An 18,715-nucleotide genomic window follows, 5' to 3' on the forward strand; every position below is an offset into this window, starting at 1 on the left:
TATGCTTTCATCCCGTAAAAAACTACACAGCCTATCTACAGCTTTNGGGGGGGAAATTTCATCCAGTGTTTGTTTCCGAAGGTGATGTGTGAATTATAATTAATAAGTACTAGGTAAGGTTGTTAAAGGGTCATCAGGGTTATCATAGTGTGATAGGGTTATCATAGTGTTATAGGGTCATCAGGGTTATCAAAGTGTTATAGGGTCATCAGGGTTATGTTGGCTTATGATGATGCTATAGGGTTGTCAAGATGTTTTAGGGTTCTCTGGGTGTCAAAGGGTTATCAGATTGCCATAGGGTTAACATGTCCTTACAATGCTATCAGAATGATTTAGGGTCTCATGTTGTTATAGGGTTATCAGGGTGTTCAAGGGTTATCATAATGTTATAGGGTTATCAGGATGTTATATAGGGTTATCAGGGTATTCAATGGTTATGCAAATGCTGAAGGGTTGATTTGTAGTGATTAAAAAATGTAGGGTTATCAAGATGATGTAGGGTTATCAGGATGTTGGAGGGTTATCAGGATGTTGGAGGGTTATCAGGATGTTATACAGGGTTATCAGGATATGGAAGTTTTATCATAACTGATAAGTATTTCCACAGACACCAGTTCTCTGATCTCTGACAGTTGGTGGACCTGTTTGTTTATCATCAGATATGCTAATAAATCTAATGATATTGATATTTTGGCCTTTTCTGTCCCTTTGACCCTGTAAAATATTTAAATGTTTATTCCTATGGGGGATCATTAAACCCCTATAATGATGGCCCTTTTGACTGGATTATGGCCCCTTGTGCTGGTGCCCAGATGGAAGAGCAGTTGTCAGTAGCCATCTTATGTCACAAGTACTTTGACTTGTCATCAAATGTGGCAACGGAACAGGTGCTCCCTACTCAAGCCGACCAATCGGTCATTCACTTTAATGTCAATTTTATGGTCAGTGGCTGGAGAAAATGACCATTTACATTTATTGACTGACCAAAGGTCTGTTGCTATCATTATTGTAATTCCAACCTTTTCAAGGTGCCCCGCTATATCTCCTCAGATATTTGGTCAGCGCATTCATGTCCTAAAACAAATAAACCTGTAGCGGTCAGCACAACTGGTCAGTATGTTAATGAGGCGGTCACTAGAATTCCATTTAACAGATCAAATTGGATCTGTCCATCACATTGGACATTAATATTCCAGGCACATTGTTTTATGATGTCAGAGTAACCCCATCCTCTGTTGTCATGGCTGTGGTTTCTATGGCAACGAGACAATACAGGAAGTGTTATCAGCCACTTCAGAGGAAATAGAGAAGTTGATGAAAATAGGAAAAAATGTCATATTAAATGTATATTGAATCAAATGTCATTCTTTGTTTTGTAGAATTAATGAAATATAGATATGAAATTAATAAATAATAAATGTCTGTAGCTGTTTGTAGTTGGTAGCACCACAACCTAAATTGTTTATTTTTTTCGTTACAGCTGCTGCCCCGAACCAGAACTTACCGAACCCTCGAATTACGGAACATCCACAAGATGACTATTTATCGCCTAATAACCCAGAAACCCTGGACTGTCGGGCGGAGGGCGACCCTAAACCCACCATAACGTGGTATCACAATAACGATCGCGTGATCACCTATCCTGAAAATCCATCGTCCCCGAAGATGATAATCGAAGACAGGAAATTATTTTTTCTAAGTGTAACGCACAACAAAAAGGAAACGGACGTCGGAGTATACTACTGCAACGCAACAAACATACATGGCAGTGCAATAAGTCGAAATGCATCGCTGAAAATTGCTGGTAAGTTTCTAGCTTTGATGGGGAAAATATTAAAATCCTCCACAAAATAAACGAACCAATCTGATGGTAGACTCCAATTCCTTAAAGATTCTATCTTCAAAGTCTATAGGGAAATTTGTAGTTTTAGATTTTGGACTCAACAAATATTTTTTAGCCTTCTGACATGTTGCGAGACTGTTTGAAATGGATTGAAATGAGAACCGGTGTTCCTGTTACAAAGAGCCGTAGGCTTTTTGGGAGTGTGTGAAAGAAAATGTTACTGGGGTGACTTTACGAGGAAATGCGTGTGTTATATTCATACATTTCTACTAATAGTTCATACATATATATAAGCTTTCAAAGTTATCTGATAATATTTTTTTATATGTTTTGGGTGCAATTGCCTTTAAAAGAAAACAGATATGTTGAAGATCAGGTTATACGATGCAAAAATAGATTATCAGTAGTTTTTAAATGAAAAAAACAAATTGTAGCAATAAAATTGGATTTTAAAAAAAGTTGAAAGATTTTGCACAGTACAAACATCAGATCATATGTGGGAGGTAAAATATGCGTCTAAGATAAGGGGTACTCTAGAAAAAATATTGGATCGCTATGTTGGAAATCATATATAGTTTAACAGCATTATGAACCAAGTTGTTAAAAAATGATAAGCTTTACAATCATATAACACAAAATCTGAATATGAAATATGTTCAAAGAGATAGAAATTTGTAAGTAAAATTACATAAATAGGATTTAAATGACTGTCGAAAGACAAGAAACACATAAATATTTTTTTAATTTTGTGAAATTTTCTTCAAGAAACATATTTTGAAAATTTGTGTTAAAACTGCTGTAAGCTATTTATGCGTTGGACATGTCTAAAGATGTCTGTGATGTTTACGATAATGAAGAGTGGTCTGTACGCTATTATTGAAGAATCAACTGTGCAGATTAATGATTTGATGGTGTTTAACCCTGCAAAACCATCCGTATCACGAACAACAAGGCATAGCACATCCAACGGGAATTAAGTGCTAGATTATGTAACTACCACACATTTTTTTTCTTTTTCTTTGTCATAATGGAACAATTCAACTTCATAAAGAAGCGATTTTCATCGTTAACAGAAAATCCCAGAGCTCCTTTATCATAATATTAATTAATACATAAAGTCGCTATTACATAAACCCATTAACCCTGTCATCCCTAATATTTCAAGATGAACTGCACTTCACATTCATTGGAACCTTCCATGTTGATATTTTGGGGGTCAGTGAACAGTTAGCTTGACGTTGCGTTGTAGTATTTGTTGGGTTAAGCTAACCAAGCGTCAGGTGAGAGGGTCAAGCTGAAGGAGCTCTGTATACGCTTAATTAAACCAAATGTTAGTCAAATTTCACTTCCTTACTATATATTCCCGATAATCTGAAATCAATATTCTTTCCACATGGAACAGCGTGTGTTTTGATTCACCGCGATCATTCAAGTCGAGAAATGCGAAAATACTAATGTTTTTCCGTGACCACAATTTGACAAATTCTGTTAACATTGTGTCGACGATCCTACGTCGACTTTGGGTAGCACTGTTACTGCTGTGTCGCCAAATTTAAATCTTCTGTCAGGTTTCCGCTCCACGTAGAATTCGAAAGTGATTCACCTGCGTGCAGTCGTTCATCATGAGAATATATTTCCTTCTTTGACGAAATAAACACAGAAATTAATTTTCTAAAGGAAGAAAAGCTGATGTAATTTTCCATTCAATTTATTCCCTTCAAAGCATTTTCATAGAATCATTAAACGTATAAAAATTCAGCGTTTGAAGATGAAATTGTCCGCAGCATGAAGCCTGCTGATTCCTCGGTCAGGTCTGATAGGTTTAATATACTCCAAGTGGATTGTGATATATCAGTGGAATCACTCTGCATTTCTTATCAGGCCTACGGTAAATATCGCAAAATTCAGACGGCAATAAATCTTTAAAAAAATCAAACATTCTGGCAACTGTCCGTACCATAACAAAGAATATTTTATAGAAACACAAGCAGTTTTTATCTGAAATATATCATTACAAAAATATTTAAAGAAGTTAAACTGTGTAATGTTATCAAGGGCCGACAATATTTTGTCACATTTACCGTAGGGATGTTCTCCTGATCTGGGATTCCTATCGAAATTGGCCACTCTTTACCAGAATCTATATGATGGAATGAGAAGAAAAAAAAAGGAATAAATTTAATTTGATGATTTATCGCAGAGCAGGTAGCGCCCCCTGGTGGAGAAACAGGAGGCATCTGATATCCATCATGTTAAGTAGATCAACAAAACATGACACCTCACCAATAAAAATGGGATAGTTATGAAAAATGTATTTAACGATGTGAACTTCAAATTCCAAACTATAAATCGCTGGGTAAAAGCAAAACAGGAGGCCGTAAGAAACTTGAGTAGATTTATATATATGTTTATTTTTTTCCGTGATCAGGGTTTAGTGGAGGCTTGAGGGATAGACACAGTCTGTGGGGTGTGACACCATATAGTCGTTTGTGTGGTCCATCACAGACCTTTATAATGGTTAACTACCACAGATTTTGGTACCGTGCTCTTTCGTTACGAAAATAAAGATATTTTTCTGTAGTATGATTATCTTCACACCTATATAAGTATTTTTGATATCCAATTAAAAAAATTGATTAAAAAATAATATTAGAAATATATACATCTTTCTTGTATTTTTCAGTTTTGAAAGATAATTTCCGTGAATCTCCGTCCGGCCAATCTGCAGCGGTAGGGGAGACCGTTACGTTTCACTGCCAGCCACCGAAGGGGGAACCAGAACCAACCATTTTGTGGCTGAAATCCAGCGAACAGATTCAGACAGGAAGTAGTAACAACCGCTTCCAGGTCAAACCCAACGGTGACCTCGTCATCACGTCTACACGAAAACGGGACGCAGGCATCTATAAATGTATTGCCAGCAACAAGGCCGGGGAACGGGAGAGCAGTCCAGCAACACTCAAAGTTTTAGGTAAATAGACTTGATTCTGGACAAGCAGATAGATCTCCAAAGTTTATTGGCCAGCCAAATTAAGAAACACCTTACACAGAGTTATTTTCTCATTTAGAAATAAAAGTGAGAAGTTTGTCGGGAAGTAATTCATTGAAATTGATGAAATTTCGAGTCTAGAAATGAACAATGGATACGAGAAGTAATTGTTTGTGTGGACTAAAGATTCCTCAGCAATTACACTGTCGCTGATGGTTTATACATTCAGTCTTACACAAAACAAGGCAAATTACTTTGTCAAAATATATCACCCAGTTTGACAACTTATTGAAATTACCATGTCAGTATATATCAAATCTTGATGGAAAGTTTGAAATTACATTGTCAAGATATGTGAATACCTTTTTGGAAGAGAAATTTAATTTATGCTGTGTTTTGCAGAAAAGCCGAGCTTTCGGCGCTACCCCGTGGATGTCACTACCACGGAAGGCAAAACGGTCGAGTTCCCTTGTGATGTCATCGGTGACCAACCTCTGAATGTTGAATGGAAGAAAGAGGGAGGAGTTATAAAATATGGAAGGTAAAAAAATTGCAATGTTTAAATTTTTCAAATTAGTCTTTCTAATAAACCATTACAAGATAAAATTAAATGTCTTGAATGTAAAAATGTGACATGATGATTTATTATCAAAGTTTAATAAAGAGATTTCTCCATGTAAGATGAAAAGTGATTTCTCCCTGGAAGATGAACAATGATATTTCCCAAGAAGATAAACAATGATTTCTCCCTAGAACATCAACAACAACTTCTATTGGTAAGATAAAATAATAATTTCTTTCATTAAGGTAAAAAACAGTGATACGGTATAAAAATAGTGTCTCTCCAATAAGAAAAACAATGATTTCTCCCCACAGGATGAGAAAGCTTCCAGACCACATGCTGCGTATAGAAGATGTGGAGTCTAGTGACGCAGGCACCTATATCTGTGTGGCTACCAACGCTGTGGGCACCACGGAGGCTGTGGCAACCCTTACCGTACAATGTAAGTCTGATAACGATAACAGAAACATGGATGACCTTCACCTTTCTATGTCTTACAGACACTGTTTGTCATACTACGAACAATTTGTGTAGAAGTACATTGTTGTTTTTAAACACAGAACTAACTACACTGTGACATCACCTTTTGGGTCGACTGACAAGGCACTGGGGGTAAAGTGTGACTAATTAAAACACAACATGTCGGGGCTCACGTTAATTGATTTCCTCTTGCACGGGTCCAGATCTTCAATCACCTACGACACCTTTACATACTTGTCATGTGACCTGTCGCGCCCCTCGTTTGTCACTTGTCACGGAGACACGTTGTGATTAGTTTCTTGTTTGTCTTTATGACAAGGCAGGATCGCCTTAAATTACAATATGTTATCGGAGAGTCTGGCCTTGCAGCTTTTTCTCCTGGATTGTGTATTGATGTTTTGTCATATTACTAAAGACCTATACATAAATTCTATGTATACAAGATGAAATTGACATATTTCGATAATAGAAATGTATTTATTATTCATAATGTGATAGAGATGTGTATTGCCATAGTGTCAGATGTGAAATAGACAAATTGCTATGTTTATATCATCCTTGACAATGAAATTAGCGTGCTGCACCTGTGTTTGGACATATAAAATACACAAGGTTGTCTTGAAGACAGAAAGTAACAGATATTTAATTTATAAATTTGTTAAGTGAGAGAGGGAGGCATGCAGTTTTCCTGGAGACAGAAAGTGGAAAAAGGCTCTTATAAAAATGATAATTCAGAGAGCAGGGCTTTTTTAGCATTACAAGGTGTTTGATGAGGGAGGAACAGTTTTATTGAATTGAAGGAAACAGTGTGATTTATAGAAATTGAGGAAAGAGTAATATCTTTTAAGTTAGATGAGGTAGAACCAAGGTGATCATACAGATGAGAGAGATTGATAGGGATACGATAACTACAACATTACAAGATGATGATATAAAAGTGAGGGTGTGAAAACGGATGACACAGTCTGCTGTTACGGGGTTTTATACACGAGACACAGAATACCTGCTATCAATAATGCAGGTAGCAGCCTGATGCCTTATGCTCCCGACATCTCATTTGAATATGATTCACGACCTTTATCATACCTAGATACCTTTTTATGGTCCAGTTTCCTATTTCAAAATGATATCGCACACCATGAAAAAATGTCTTGTGTCGACAGACGAGTAATGAGGCGCATAAAGACTAAAATCATAATTGTCAAATATTCACAATAAACCTTGTCTAGGAATCTGTCGTCACATGACCAACAGTCGGTAACTATGATGTGAGGTTTATGAGGAATATCGCAGTAATTGTCACCGTGAGGGTTCGTTAGTATACAAACAAAATGCAGCTACTTCAAATGAAATTTGACAAAGGAATTTTTTTTTCTGTAAGATTTGAAGAAATATTTAGTAGAGCTGAACTTTACGAGCCGTGTTGGGTCGTAACTGCCTTACTCTATAACAGGGGTGTGAAGGGAATGGTATTAATATTTAATATATGCGGAGAAACGGGACCTTATTAGTGGACCCTGGGGAGTCTCGGAGACAGGTAAAATATCATTCAACTCGTTAACGACAAAATAGAAACTTGTCTCACCTTTTCCCACCTGTAAAATTTATACCTGCTTGTCCATCCGCTAACGAGATAGGACTTATATACACATCATTGTCTTTGGTTGGCTGGTTTCACAACTGTTTTGTGACTTTTCGGTTATAAATGACAAATGTAAATGTTGGTCTTTTGTTGAGTAGAGACTTGCTTATGTGAGGGACTTTGAAGATAAAAGTTTGTCTATTGTCAAAATTTTTCGTGCGACTAGAAGGTAAACAGCAGTAAAGTTATGTCGCCGTCTCCTCGTTAAACCATAAATGTCAATGGAAACAAAACACAGGAAAATTGTTTAAATATTTCTCTGTTAACTTGAGGCTATGAAGCACCTGTTTGTAGTTTATGACCATGGTTGCTTTTTAAAAACGGAGGAGTCATTGTAATTAAAAAAAAAAAAAATATGAAATAACTCAGAAGTAATATTATTTTGTTTATAGTAAAAAATAATACTAATTGAAATTTTTCGATTTTTTCTTGCCTTTCTTCATAATAATTTGGAACTTATGAATTTAACTGGATAACAATCAGTCTGTTAGAAATTTTGTATACAAACTGGCTTTTGTTGCGTTTTTGACCGCTGTGTTCTTCGTTTTTGCAGTCAAGCCTGTGTTTATCGTGAAGCCCCAGGACAAGCACGTAGCCGTTGGACGGACAGTTACCCTCCCGTGTGCTGTGATGGCGAACCCTGTCCCGAACATTTACTGGAACAAGAAACGTTCATTGAGCACTTCAAGTAAAGAGGTAGGTAGCTCGGAGGTTTTCGGGGTATTTCCGCAGTAGTCATTTTCACAGTGGTCATTCAGTACTTTCAATAATGAGGTAGTTGTGAGGTTTTGACAGTATTTTTGCACAGAAATGTTGGCCCTATTATTGATAGTCTTTCTGTCCTCAGAACCCTGTGACAAGACACTGGTTAGACATGGACACCTTCAAGTATTGTAATTGCATCACAAATTGACTGTATTTGACAGCAGACAGCAAAATCCCTGAATTATTTGTAAAAGAAATACTGTTAACTTATTCACCCCTGAAATTTCTTAATGAACTATTCCAACCTTCGAATTGGAGGAGTTCAAATGTGTCTTCAGGGGTGAATGAGTTAAGGAAAGAAAATGCAAGTGTACAATCGATCTCATATTATACTTTGGTAGATTCAAACATTTTCCCATCCATACAAGATAGTTTCTTCAGATTTACTGAAATAGGAAGTTTGATGAAAACAAGGAGAGTTTTTAGACTGTTTATGGCAGCTACAGACAGGGCATTGTGGGTATAAAACATAAGTGGAGCTCTTTTGACGAAGGAGATAATAATTGATTTATTATCTCCTTCATCAAAGATCTCCATACCATAAGAGCTGTAACAAAGTACACCATGCTTGGTTCCGGGGATTGTGGATAATATAAATGACACAAATCACCAGCTTTAAAATATCTTTGACGATAAAAAAAATAGAAATTGATCAATGGTTTTGATTGAAGAGTTCTTTTTTTGCGGATGTTTACAAACCGACCCTGTGGTAGTAGCCGATTAGCCATTGATTTCTTGTACCAGTCTCTTAATAGCATCATTATATTTCCATGATTGGGAAGTTTTTCGGTGTCTCGCCTAAAAATATTGTGACGAAATCTTGCAAAAAACCCAGACAAAGAATTTGTTCATCCCCGATGATACGAGGGGCATGATTCAACGCGTCCCTTGTGTCAACAAAAACACGCTCTCCTCCAATCAACAGTCGCCAAACAAATTGATGCTCTCGAGGAATTTCTCAATCTTCTTAGAAAAGATTTCCTGTTGTTGTTGTCATAGCAACAGAGGGTTAAGCGTTGCCTGCGTCTTTCTGTAAAAAGATTTGTCCAATTTGACATCTGACATCTTGGAGATTAATCTTGGGAATACTTTCTGACTTTCGGGGCTTTTGATGAGCAATGCTTCTAATTAAATCAATGATTAAATTTTTGTCAAATTTGACGGTCTGGTATGAAAAAGGAAGATGGCGGCTGCCACAATCAATATTGGAAACCTTAGTGAGGTTTTTATTAAGGTATTTATTCACACTCTGTGGTAAGGGGGAGGGAGGAATGAAAAATACGTTTCAGCCGAGTTTTTAATTCACCAAAATTTGCTGAATTTTCGAAATGCTTCCTTGCAAATTATTATTTTGTTGTTTCAGATTTGGTCAATACCAAATGCATACCAATCGTTATTTGCAAAAATCTATTATTTTCGAATCAAAACTCTTTTGATGTTGTTAAGTTTGAAAATTTATCAGTCAAACTAAATTACTAAAAAAAAAAAAAATTGAATGTTGAACTAAATTCCCTAAGAACAAACAAAAATATTGATGGTTTAGCAGTAAAAAGTGTTACATTTCAACATGAAATAATTATTTTAACATCATGGATAATTGAATTTGGGTTTCTCCGTGAAGGCTGAATTGGGGAGTTTTAATGAAAACTGAAATATTTGAGTCGACACCTGTGAATCATTCAACATTACGTTAAACAGTAAGGACGAAGCTGACAGACGAGGTACAAGCTCCACGCAACACTCCTGTTTCAGATGCCTGTAACAAAATATGCCAAAACCTGTTTTAGAGTTGTACTGTACTTCTAGTTGGATTATTAAGTTTTGACACATAAGATAGATTACATGTTNCGGGGGGGGGGGGGGGGGGGGGGGGGGGGGGGGGGGGAGGAGGAATGTCTCCCAATGTCTCCCGGTATGATGTTTCCAGCTGGTGTGTTGAACACCAGACCCCTGGTGTCTGCTCCCTCAAAATGAAATTGAAACCTGAAATATCAAAAGTACCAGATGATATGTTACAGCAGGTTTAAATACAGAAATAGACCACATTCTGATAATAGAGTATTTAAGTAGGATCTAACAATTGTACTTCTTTGTATTCATTTACAATAAAATTATGCCAAATATGCCATGAATTTTCTTCATCTTTATAAAAGACATAGATTGTTTCAAGTTGTTATTCCATCAACAAATTATTTTTGAAAAAAAGATGGAGAAAATACTGACAAAATCTCATGGTGCATTTTAATGAAAATGTATTTAAAGTGAATGTCTTTTGATTTTAAAATTAATTTCCTATTCAACTTGAGCATAAATCTCTTTAAATATTGTTTCTGAAAAGAGTTTGATATAAATTTACACATTCAGTTAACAGTTTATTGATTAAATTATCATTATGGACAGATGGTCTTTATAGACAGGTGGTCATTATAGACAAGATGTGTTTGTATCCAGGTTTCTTTGTAAACTGCCTTTTTAACAATATAGGAAAAACTGACCCGAATTACTTCTTTCAGAGTCTGATGTTTCCCAACTTTGAGGAGGGGCGGTACGCGGTGGCCACGGATGGAACCTTGAGGATATCTCGGGTACAGATGGAAGATGCTGGGGACTACGAGTGTGAGGCTCTAAACACCCTGGGGATCATCACTGCTCGCGTCACTCTTACTGTTAGAGGTAAACAGCTAGACATGGACAAGGGGAAATAACTCTTATAATAATTTTCTCTGTTGATATAAATATTTTTCAAGTCTACATTTTATTACAGTAAGATTTTAAGTCCATTGTGCACAAAATTAAGCTTGTTTTGGTATTAAATTCGTCATTTCCTGAGTCATGACTTAAGTGTGGGTCCCTAGGGATAAAAGATATTTATATACATTTTTCAGCCATGTTTACTTAAAGTGTTGGGTTTCTTGTGCACACAAAAAAAATCTTAAGTTTTGTCTTATCAGAATTATTGTCTTACTGAGAAATTATTATCTTATGTTCAGAGCGTGACCCCCGTCCTCCCCCAATCATTGAGATCGGTCCCCAGAACCAGACCCTCCCCACGGACGAGGTTGGCTTTCTCCGTTGTGAAGCTACTGGACTCCCATTGCCACGGATACAGTGGTTCAAAGATTCCTACCCTGTAAAGAGTGACCCTAGGATAATGAAGTTGAACTCTGGAACTCTTCAGATTTCTGGTAAGTACCATGATGCAGCAAGAAATAGTGCCACTATAACACGAAGTACAATTTCTTCAACCCAAAATTTCAAAAGTATGAAATCTGTTTATCTGTTATTTTGAATTTCCCGACGTTTGTTGTGTGTGTGGTAGTTATGTATGGTTTCTCTGTTTTCCAGATTTGCGGGAGTCGGACAGTGGAACTTATACATGCAAGGCCACCAGTGAAACAGGGGAGACAACTTGGTCTGCTGTTCTCCAGGTCGAAGGTACGTTACTCATTCATTGATATTCTCTGTAGAAACATTTGTGTGGTTAAAATTAATTCTGATCCAACTTTGTAACAAAATTCGGTGTGTTATTATATACAAATAGAAATGATCAAAAAATAATTCCAATTTCAGCCCCATCGTCACACCAAACCGTGCCGTATCATCGCTCTCCAGACGTTTCCTCCTTCCCCGGAATCCCAAGTCGACCCATCGTTACCGAGGTAACCAGTGACACCGCCCACCTGTCCTGGACAGCCAACGGCAATCATGGAGACTCGCAGGTGTTCGCCTTTATTGTGGAGTACTTCAGCTACGAAACCATGGATGTAAGTATAATGAACACTATATTCAAAATAATCTACCTTCATTTTTGTTTTAAGATAAAACAGGATGCAAACATCTTGAAAGTGTGTTTCAAATGCTGATGGCATCATTAGACATCATTTTAGTCCATATACTGTTAGCTTGGATATGTTGTTGGACCTTAAACTTCGACAACCTTTTATCAGACTGTAAGTACCTGATGTGTATATATTACTGAGATGTCTGGGTCATATAGATGTTTGTTGCTCTGGTTTTATAGAAGTTTGTGTTTGTTGTCAGGGTTGTATAAATGTTTGATTTTGTTGTCAGGGTTATATAAATGTTTGATTTTTGTTGTCAGGGTTATATAAATGTTTGATTTTGTTGTCAGGGTTGGATGGTGGCGTCGGACACAGTCCAGCAGGAGTCGTACACAATCACCGGCCTACAACCGGACACAAGCTATCTGTTTCTGGTTCGAGGCAAGAACTCGCATGGAATTGGGCTGCCTAGTCCACTGTCGGACCCCATCCGCACCAGACGTGAGTTACCCAATTTCTTTAGTGTTCTGATTTGATTTCTTACAGAAATAAAACGACATGCCAGGAAGTAGATTACTTGTGAATGTTCTGTCCACTTTTAAACATTTTTCAGCTGTTTTGTCAGAGCTGATCCGTACAAATGAGTAAAGACTGTAAAAAAGATCTCCCTGTTGTCTTAATCTGTTTGTAATTTTACTCTGGTAGACATTCAACACAAGTCCACCAGATATTTGAGGACTGCGATCGTAGGTAACACACCACGTTTTCTGTTGTAGGACCTACTAGAGGTATTGACACGCCGGATGAAAACTTCAGCGGGATCATTGTCCAGATGATGGAGGGCGTGACCATCAACTCGAGCGCAATCCGTGTCACATGGCGGGTATGTACTTTACTACAGCTATAAGAGATAAATTGAATACAAATGCAGTAATATGGTGAAATTAAACTTAAATTAAAAATTATTTTTTGGAACTTTCTCTGTCTTAGTGTGCCTAATATATATATGTGCACTTAGCAATTTGCGAACATTTGAGTGACTTCTGAACCTTCCAAACTTTCAAGAAAGTAACTACAAAAGACAGCTTTTCTTGTAAGCTGGTAAATTTTGGTGAAGAAATCGGACTATTGGACTAGAAAATAGATGGAATGTTAATTAAGTTGAATACGGCACTTCAGATATGTGACCATACATTGGTTTTGACCACTTCCTAACCGAAGTAAAGAAGTAAAGTACGATACTTTGTGCTGTAATGTCACCCTCTTGCTTGTCCTACAGGTGTTGAAGGAGGTGAATATGATTGATCGGTTCGTAGTCCAGTACACGGAGATCCTTGAACTCCAGCGTCTATTCCGCGGCAAATCGTATCAACAGACTGTGGGTACCATGTACCGTGCCTTCACTCTGAGCCACCTGAAGAGTTCCACTTGGTACGAGGTTTGTGTGATGGCGTATTACAACGGTAACTCGCACACCCCGTGTAGTACGCCCCTCAAGGTCCAGACGTCCGAGTCGCGCCCCACGGCCCCTCCCGAGGACATCATTATTCACAAGGAAAGTGACAGCAGTATACACATCCAATGGCTGCCCCCGCCCAAAAGTCACCGTAACGGCGAGATCCGTGGATATGAGGTAGGTGGCAGTTTACCCGTTTAAGATCATACATAATCACTTCATACGGTATAATATATTCGTATTTATGTATAATAAATCGGGCAACCCAACTCTTTTATTGGTTAATTTGTTTGAATTTCAATAATTATGCAAAAAAAATAATTCTTGATTTGTCACTGTTTTGTGTGTAGGTGGAGTGTCTGAGCTCGGACAATAAACACAACTGTAGCATACGTGTAAACGGAACTACCAACGCAGCCACCATCAAGAGGCTGGACGCAGACATGACCTACACCATCAAGGTAGCCGCACGCACCATCAAGGGTGCCGGTGTTTGGAGCAAGGCTTTTATTGTTGGTAAGTTGAACTTTCTTCGACTCCTTATCATAATTTACGTTTAATAGACGTTTCTTAATTGTTTGTTATGAAATGATATTTTTTGTACATTTCATCGTGATCAAAGGCTGTCAAACTTGGATGTGTCTAAATTTACCCATATTATATTAAATATTGGAAGTAATCTTGGATACCTCTGGCAGTATATTGCTATGTGTATAAAATTTAGTATATTACAAAAATGACATTTTAGATCAATCAGAGTATAATACATAATTACCTTATTTATCCTGTATAAGCCCAGGGGCCAACACATACTCTCTGACTGCAAGTAAGGGGTGGGCTTATTACAGGACAATGAAAAAGCTTTTGTTGACATTCTTTCCAAACTGCAATATATATTGGTGGGCTTATTACTAAGCACGGGATTATTGCTGGATAAATACAATAATATTTTATACTGATTTGAGTATATTATATACCGAGTTTATCAAATTATCTTTTAAACTGATTTGAATACATTTAATTCTTTATCTTTTTATTTTATATTAATTTTATACATAAGCAATATATCTTTATAAGATCATTTATCTTTCATATTAATTTGAGTATATTCAAAACTCATTTATATTTTTTCTTTGGTCTCAGTGACACTCCTTACATAATGATTTATCTGTCATTCCCTCTCCATCTGTCACCCCTGTCAAACATTTAAACATTCCCTACTTTCCTGAAGGCTGCTTAGCCAAATTTGATCACACTCGCCTCACACTCTAAATGAAGTAAGGGATTTTAGATTTGAAATGGTTATAGTCTAAGCTCCGATGGGGCCCTTAAAAGGAGACGAAAGGGTGTATTATTTTCTTCAAGATGTCCAAGCTAGTATGTTATTGTAGGTATGTGTAATATATAAACCGTTTTTTTATCAACTGTATATTCCAAATCTTGGCCTACTTGATCAAAATTGATGAGATTGATACCAATTTAACTCAAAATATCAATTCTGTGTTCAATAAAAATTATTGAAAATCCAAAATGAAAAATGGTACATGTCTACAGATTCAATTTATTCATCTGACGAAAAATGCACAAAAAATATTTAAAAAAAAACGTCTTATATCTTAATAAGCCGATCGTATATTGAAGTCCTAATAATACAAGATATATATTTACAATACAACTAAAAGATCACAGGTTAAAGGTTAGATAACATTAAGTCTCGGGTCATAGGTCAACTATTAAAGGCTTAGCAGGCCCTTAGATATATCGGGCAAAGCTTCAAAAAAAAAAATCAGGTTTTATGGGTTTTCACTATACGAGTGTTGTGGTGTTATGTATGATTAAAGGTTGCACAAAATAAATATGGCTGAACTGCGATCTGTGATATATTGACGATATTTCAGGACATCTTGACCTTAACCAACGGCTTCCAAAAAACATGATTGAATTAAAATGATTGGTTTTCTTTGAAATAAGATACAAGAGTTTTCAATGAATTCTGCTAAATGGGAGAGAAAACATGTGACAAAGTTTGATTAGATTAAAACCACAAAGGTCGGAGGGGGCAGAGGTCACCCCCGCACAGAGAAATGATTGGAAAGGTTAAGAATCATTGGTTATCTTAAAACCAGGGTAAACATTATATTCAAACACACACCAATTTCTGTATGCGACATCTCCGCGACGATGGCTTGATAAATGGTTATTTTTCTGGCCTCCCCAATTATCGTTGGCCTCTTTATGGGGGGGGAACCATTGTCAGGGAATCAATACTCCCCCTCCCTCGGTACAGCAGCCTCCGAATCTTTATACAGTACCATTATTAATGTGTAGTGCTGATGTGATTAAAATGCAGGTTTTGTGTCGGATGCTGTTCATTAGCACTGCCAATAAACGCACCAAACGGATGGGGGCTGAATACCAGGGAACAAAGCCATTTTATTACCCTTTAACCAGTATTGGGCCTTTAAGGATTTGGTTCAATATTGTTTTCGGTAAAAAAGCAATTTAAGTCATTGGCGTGAGGCGAAACCGTGGAAAACCAAAAGAGCATTCAAAATGAGTATCGGAGCAAACAAAGGATATTTTTCAAGCTCCTGTCAGATGAGACGGACAAGAGACAAAAGACCTTTCTTTTGTTTGTAATTATAATGATAAATTTTACTTCATAAATGTTTGGCTATCCCGACTATCTGGATGTGGATTTGATAAAACACTTCAATTAAGAAGATAGCCAAGTCGAATGTGAACGCATACCATTACGGGACCCACAATGGCCCCCAGTGGGGAAAATCCTGCCCAAATTAACCTTTGTTGCAGACAGAATGAATGTGGTCTTCGTCTTGAAACAGCTTTGAATTAAGTCAGCCCTCCAAACGCACGAGTGATCCTGAATGATGGATGGCAATCAAATGTGACTTTTGAATTAAAAGTGCACTTGAAGTGAAAATTTGAAGAAAATTTTGCGTGCAACCATGCGTGTTTAACTGGTCAGCACTCAACCCCATGTAGAAAAGTCGTCAAGTGGTGTCGGATTTAGATTTATGTGAACCCTATCAAACAAAGCAATTTTGTTACATCAAAATTTTGTAATAATTATTAGATAATATTGACATCTTCCCGATGCTTTTGATTTACAAACTTAGGTATATATTTAAGTAAATTTTCTTATGTTTTAAACAAGAAAATAACTTGCCCAAAAAATTTGTTCAGAATTTAAAATGAATGGATTACTCAGAGGTTCCATTGTATACGGTAACCATGGCAACCCTTTAAATTAATTTATAAAATGACTTGAAGAGAAGTTTATGCTGTCTAAAAGAACATCCTGGTTATCTAGTCTGAAAATCCTAAGCTTAATGGCTCACTTAATAAATGATATTTTCTTAAAAATCCCCTTGACCCTTTCACCACGGTAGACCATAATGGACTCATCCGTATCAATGCATGGTAGAGTCTACTAGAGTTGCATAGGGGTTAAAGGGTTAACACTGCCAACAACTGTAACTATACATTGGGAACTGGGTTTTTTTCTGGCATAACTAAAGCTTTTTATAATAAATCTTTTCTGTGAAGAAAGCCATACCTTGCGAGACTTTTATAAAAGAAAAAAAAAATGAAGATAAAATAAACAATTTTAATCAATCGCAGTGTCTACACAACCATCAAGAAAGTCGAGAAAGGAATGTCAGTCTATTTTATACGTGGTTCCATTGGTAGGGTTAGTGTCTATATCTAGTTTCCCACCTGACATCCTTTATTCCGTCTTTGCGTATTGCAGAGTTATCTTCTCTTGTGAGCAGGTACTGATTGTTACGTCATTGGTTTGTGTGAGAAAATTACGTCGTTTTCTCAAAAATTGATGACGTTGCTCTCACAAACAAATGTTGTAACAATCAATACCTGCTCACAAGAGCAGATAACCCTGCAATACGAAAAGACGGAATAAGATGTGCGAGAATTATATAGGGGAGGTAAATCATGTTCATTTTGTATTCACAGGCCCGGAGCAGCCCAGTATCATGAAGGAGACCTGGTTTATCGGAATGCTCATCGGGACTATTGGAGGCACCCTGTGGATCGCCCTGTGTATATTTAGCGTCTGGCTTTGTCGTAAACGCTCCAATAAAAAGAAGATGATGAAGAACGGCATGTACAGTGGTGAGTAGGGCGAAAAATATCGTAAAACATTGTCACGTTGTCTGGTTGACGTCTACATCTATTTTTATCCAGTGAGTAGAATCAGAGATATAGATCGCGTTGGTTTTCATTTGTGCTAGACTGGAGATCAAATGAAAAAAGTATTTGAAAAATTAAGGATTTATCAAGTGACAGGTGCAGAATGATGTGATAAAAAACTTGACTGTTATGAATTTAGTAATGTGTAATATTTTTCTGTATTTACATGCCCAGTGTATGTTCCTTTATAAGCATTACCAGAAGAAATTGCATTCACAGGGCTATGAATGCAATATGATTGTCATTTTAAAGCTTCTCCTCCAGACTCGAATTTAAATAATTCAAAGGAACACCTGTATTTAGATCATTGATAACTATGAAATTAAGAATGTAAGAAATTTGAAATGTGTGTCTGTCTGATGTCCGTTTCAGTTCCTATGCACAAGACGGAGGACACGAAAACCTGCAACTCTTTCTACCGGAACGGTTACGGACAGAAGGACGTACATAACTGTGTTGGAGGTATGATATTCGAATACAATTATATGTTATATATGTTGTATACAGATATGAGAAACCACCCTGCAATTTGCAGAAATCCAGAAACAAAATTAGAGATACTAAAGTTCCTGGGAATCTCACAGAGATTATAGAATGTTAATTTTTACCCCTAAGTTTTAAACTTGAATCACATGAATTAAAAATCAATACATTATACAGATATTTATGATTATGTTTATGTTATAATACATTATACAGAAATTTATGATTATGTTTATGTTTATGTTAATACCTGGGATGCTTAGTTATGGTGGAGGTTTTTTATGGTCATGTCAATTTCATAAATATTAAAATCTGTTCTTGACAATCTACACTGAGAGACCACCTGTGTTAAGAGACCACCTGTGTTAAGAGACCACCTGTGTTAAGAGACCACTTTTAATGTTCCCCATTGTAGTGACTTTATTGGGAAAGAACCTGTATTAAGAGACCACCTGTGTTAAGAGACCACCTGTGTTAAGA

General features: G+C 36.8%; 1 protein-coding gene across 10 annotated transcripts in view; it reads left to right on the forward strand.

Moving 5' to 3' along the window:
* The window catches only part of LOC110445903 (roundabout homolog 1-like), a 129,660-nt gene that overhangs the window by 98,088 nt on the left and 12,857 nt on the right, over positions 1 to 18,715 (forward strand). For all 10 annotated transcript variants that reach the window (XM_021490755.1, XM_021490753.1, XM_021490761.1 and 7 more), the window contains exons 3-17: positions 1,481 to 1,804; positions 4,527 to 4,814; positions 5,235 to 5,373; positions 5,709 to 5,836; positions 8,070 to 8,212; positions 10,795 to 10,954; positions 11,272 to 11,466; positions 11,627 to 11,716; positions 11,852 to 12,045; positions 12,414 to 12,564; positions 12,840 to 12,946; positions 13,343 to 13,696; positions 13,870 to 14,035; positions 17,516 to 17,674; positions 18,125 to 18,214. In XM_021490755.1, coding sequence (XP_021346430.1) covers positions 1,481 to 1,804; positions 4,527 to 4,814; positions 5,235 to 5,373; positions 5,709 to 5,836; positions 8,070 to 8,212; positions 10,795 to 10,954; positions 11,272 to 11,466; positions 11,627 to 11,716; positions 11,852 to 12,045; positions 12,414 to 12,564; positions 12,840 to 12,946; positions 13,343 to 13,696; positions 13,870 to 14,035; positions 17,516 to 17,674; positions 18,125 to 18,214 — 2,688 coding nt within the window. The remainder of the gene's footprint in view (positions 1 to 1,480; positions 1,805 to 4,526; positions 4,815 to 5,234; positions 5,374 to 5,708; positions 5,837 to 8,069; positions 8,213 to 10,794; positions 10,955 to 11,271; positions 11,467 to 11,626; positions 11,717 to 11,851; positions 12,046 to 12,413; positions 12,565 to 12,839; positions 12,947 to 13,342; positions 13,697 to 13,869; positions 14,036 to 17,515; positions 17,675 to 18,124; positions 18,215 to 18,715) is intronic.

Source organism: Mizuhopecten yessoensis, unplaced genomic scaffold (genome assembly GCF_002113885.1).
Source record: "Mizuhopecten yessoensis strain PY_sf001 unplaced genomic scaffold, ASM211388v2 scaffold2411, whole genome shotgun sequence".
NCBI classification, from domain to species: domain Eukaryota; kingdom Metazoa; phylum Mollusca; class Bivalvia; order Pectinida; family Pectinidae; genus Mizuhopecten; species Mizuhopecten yessoensis.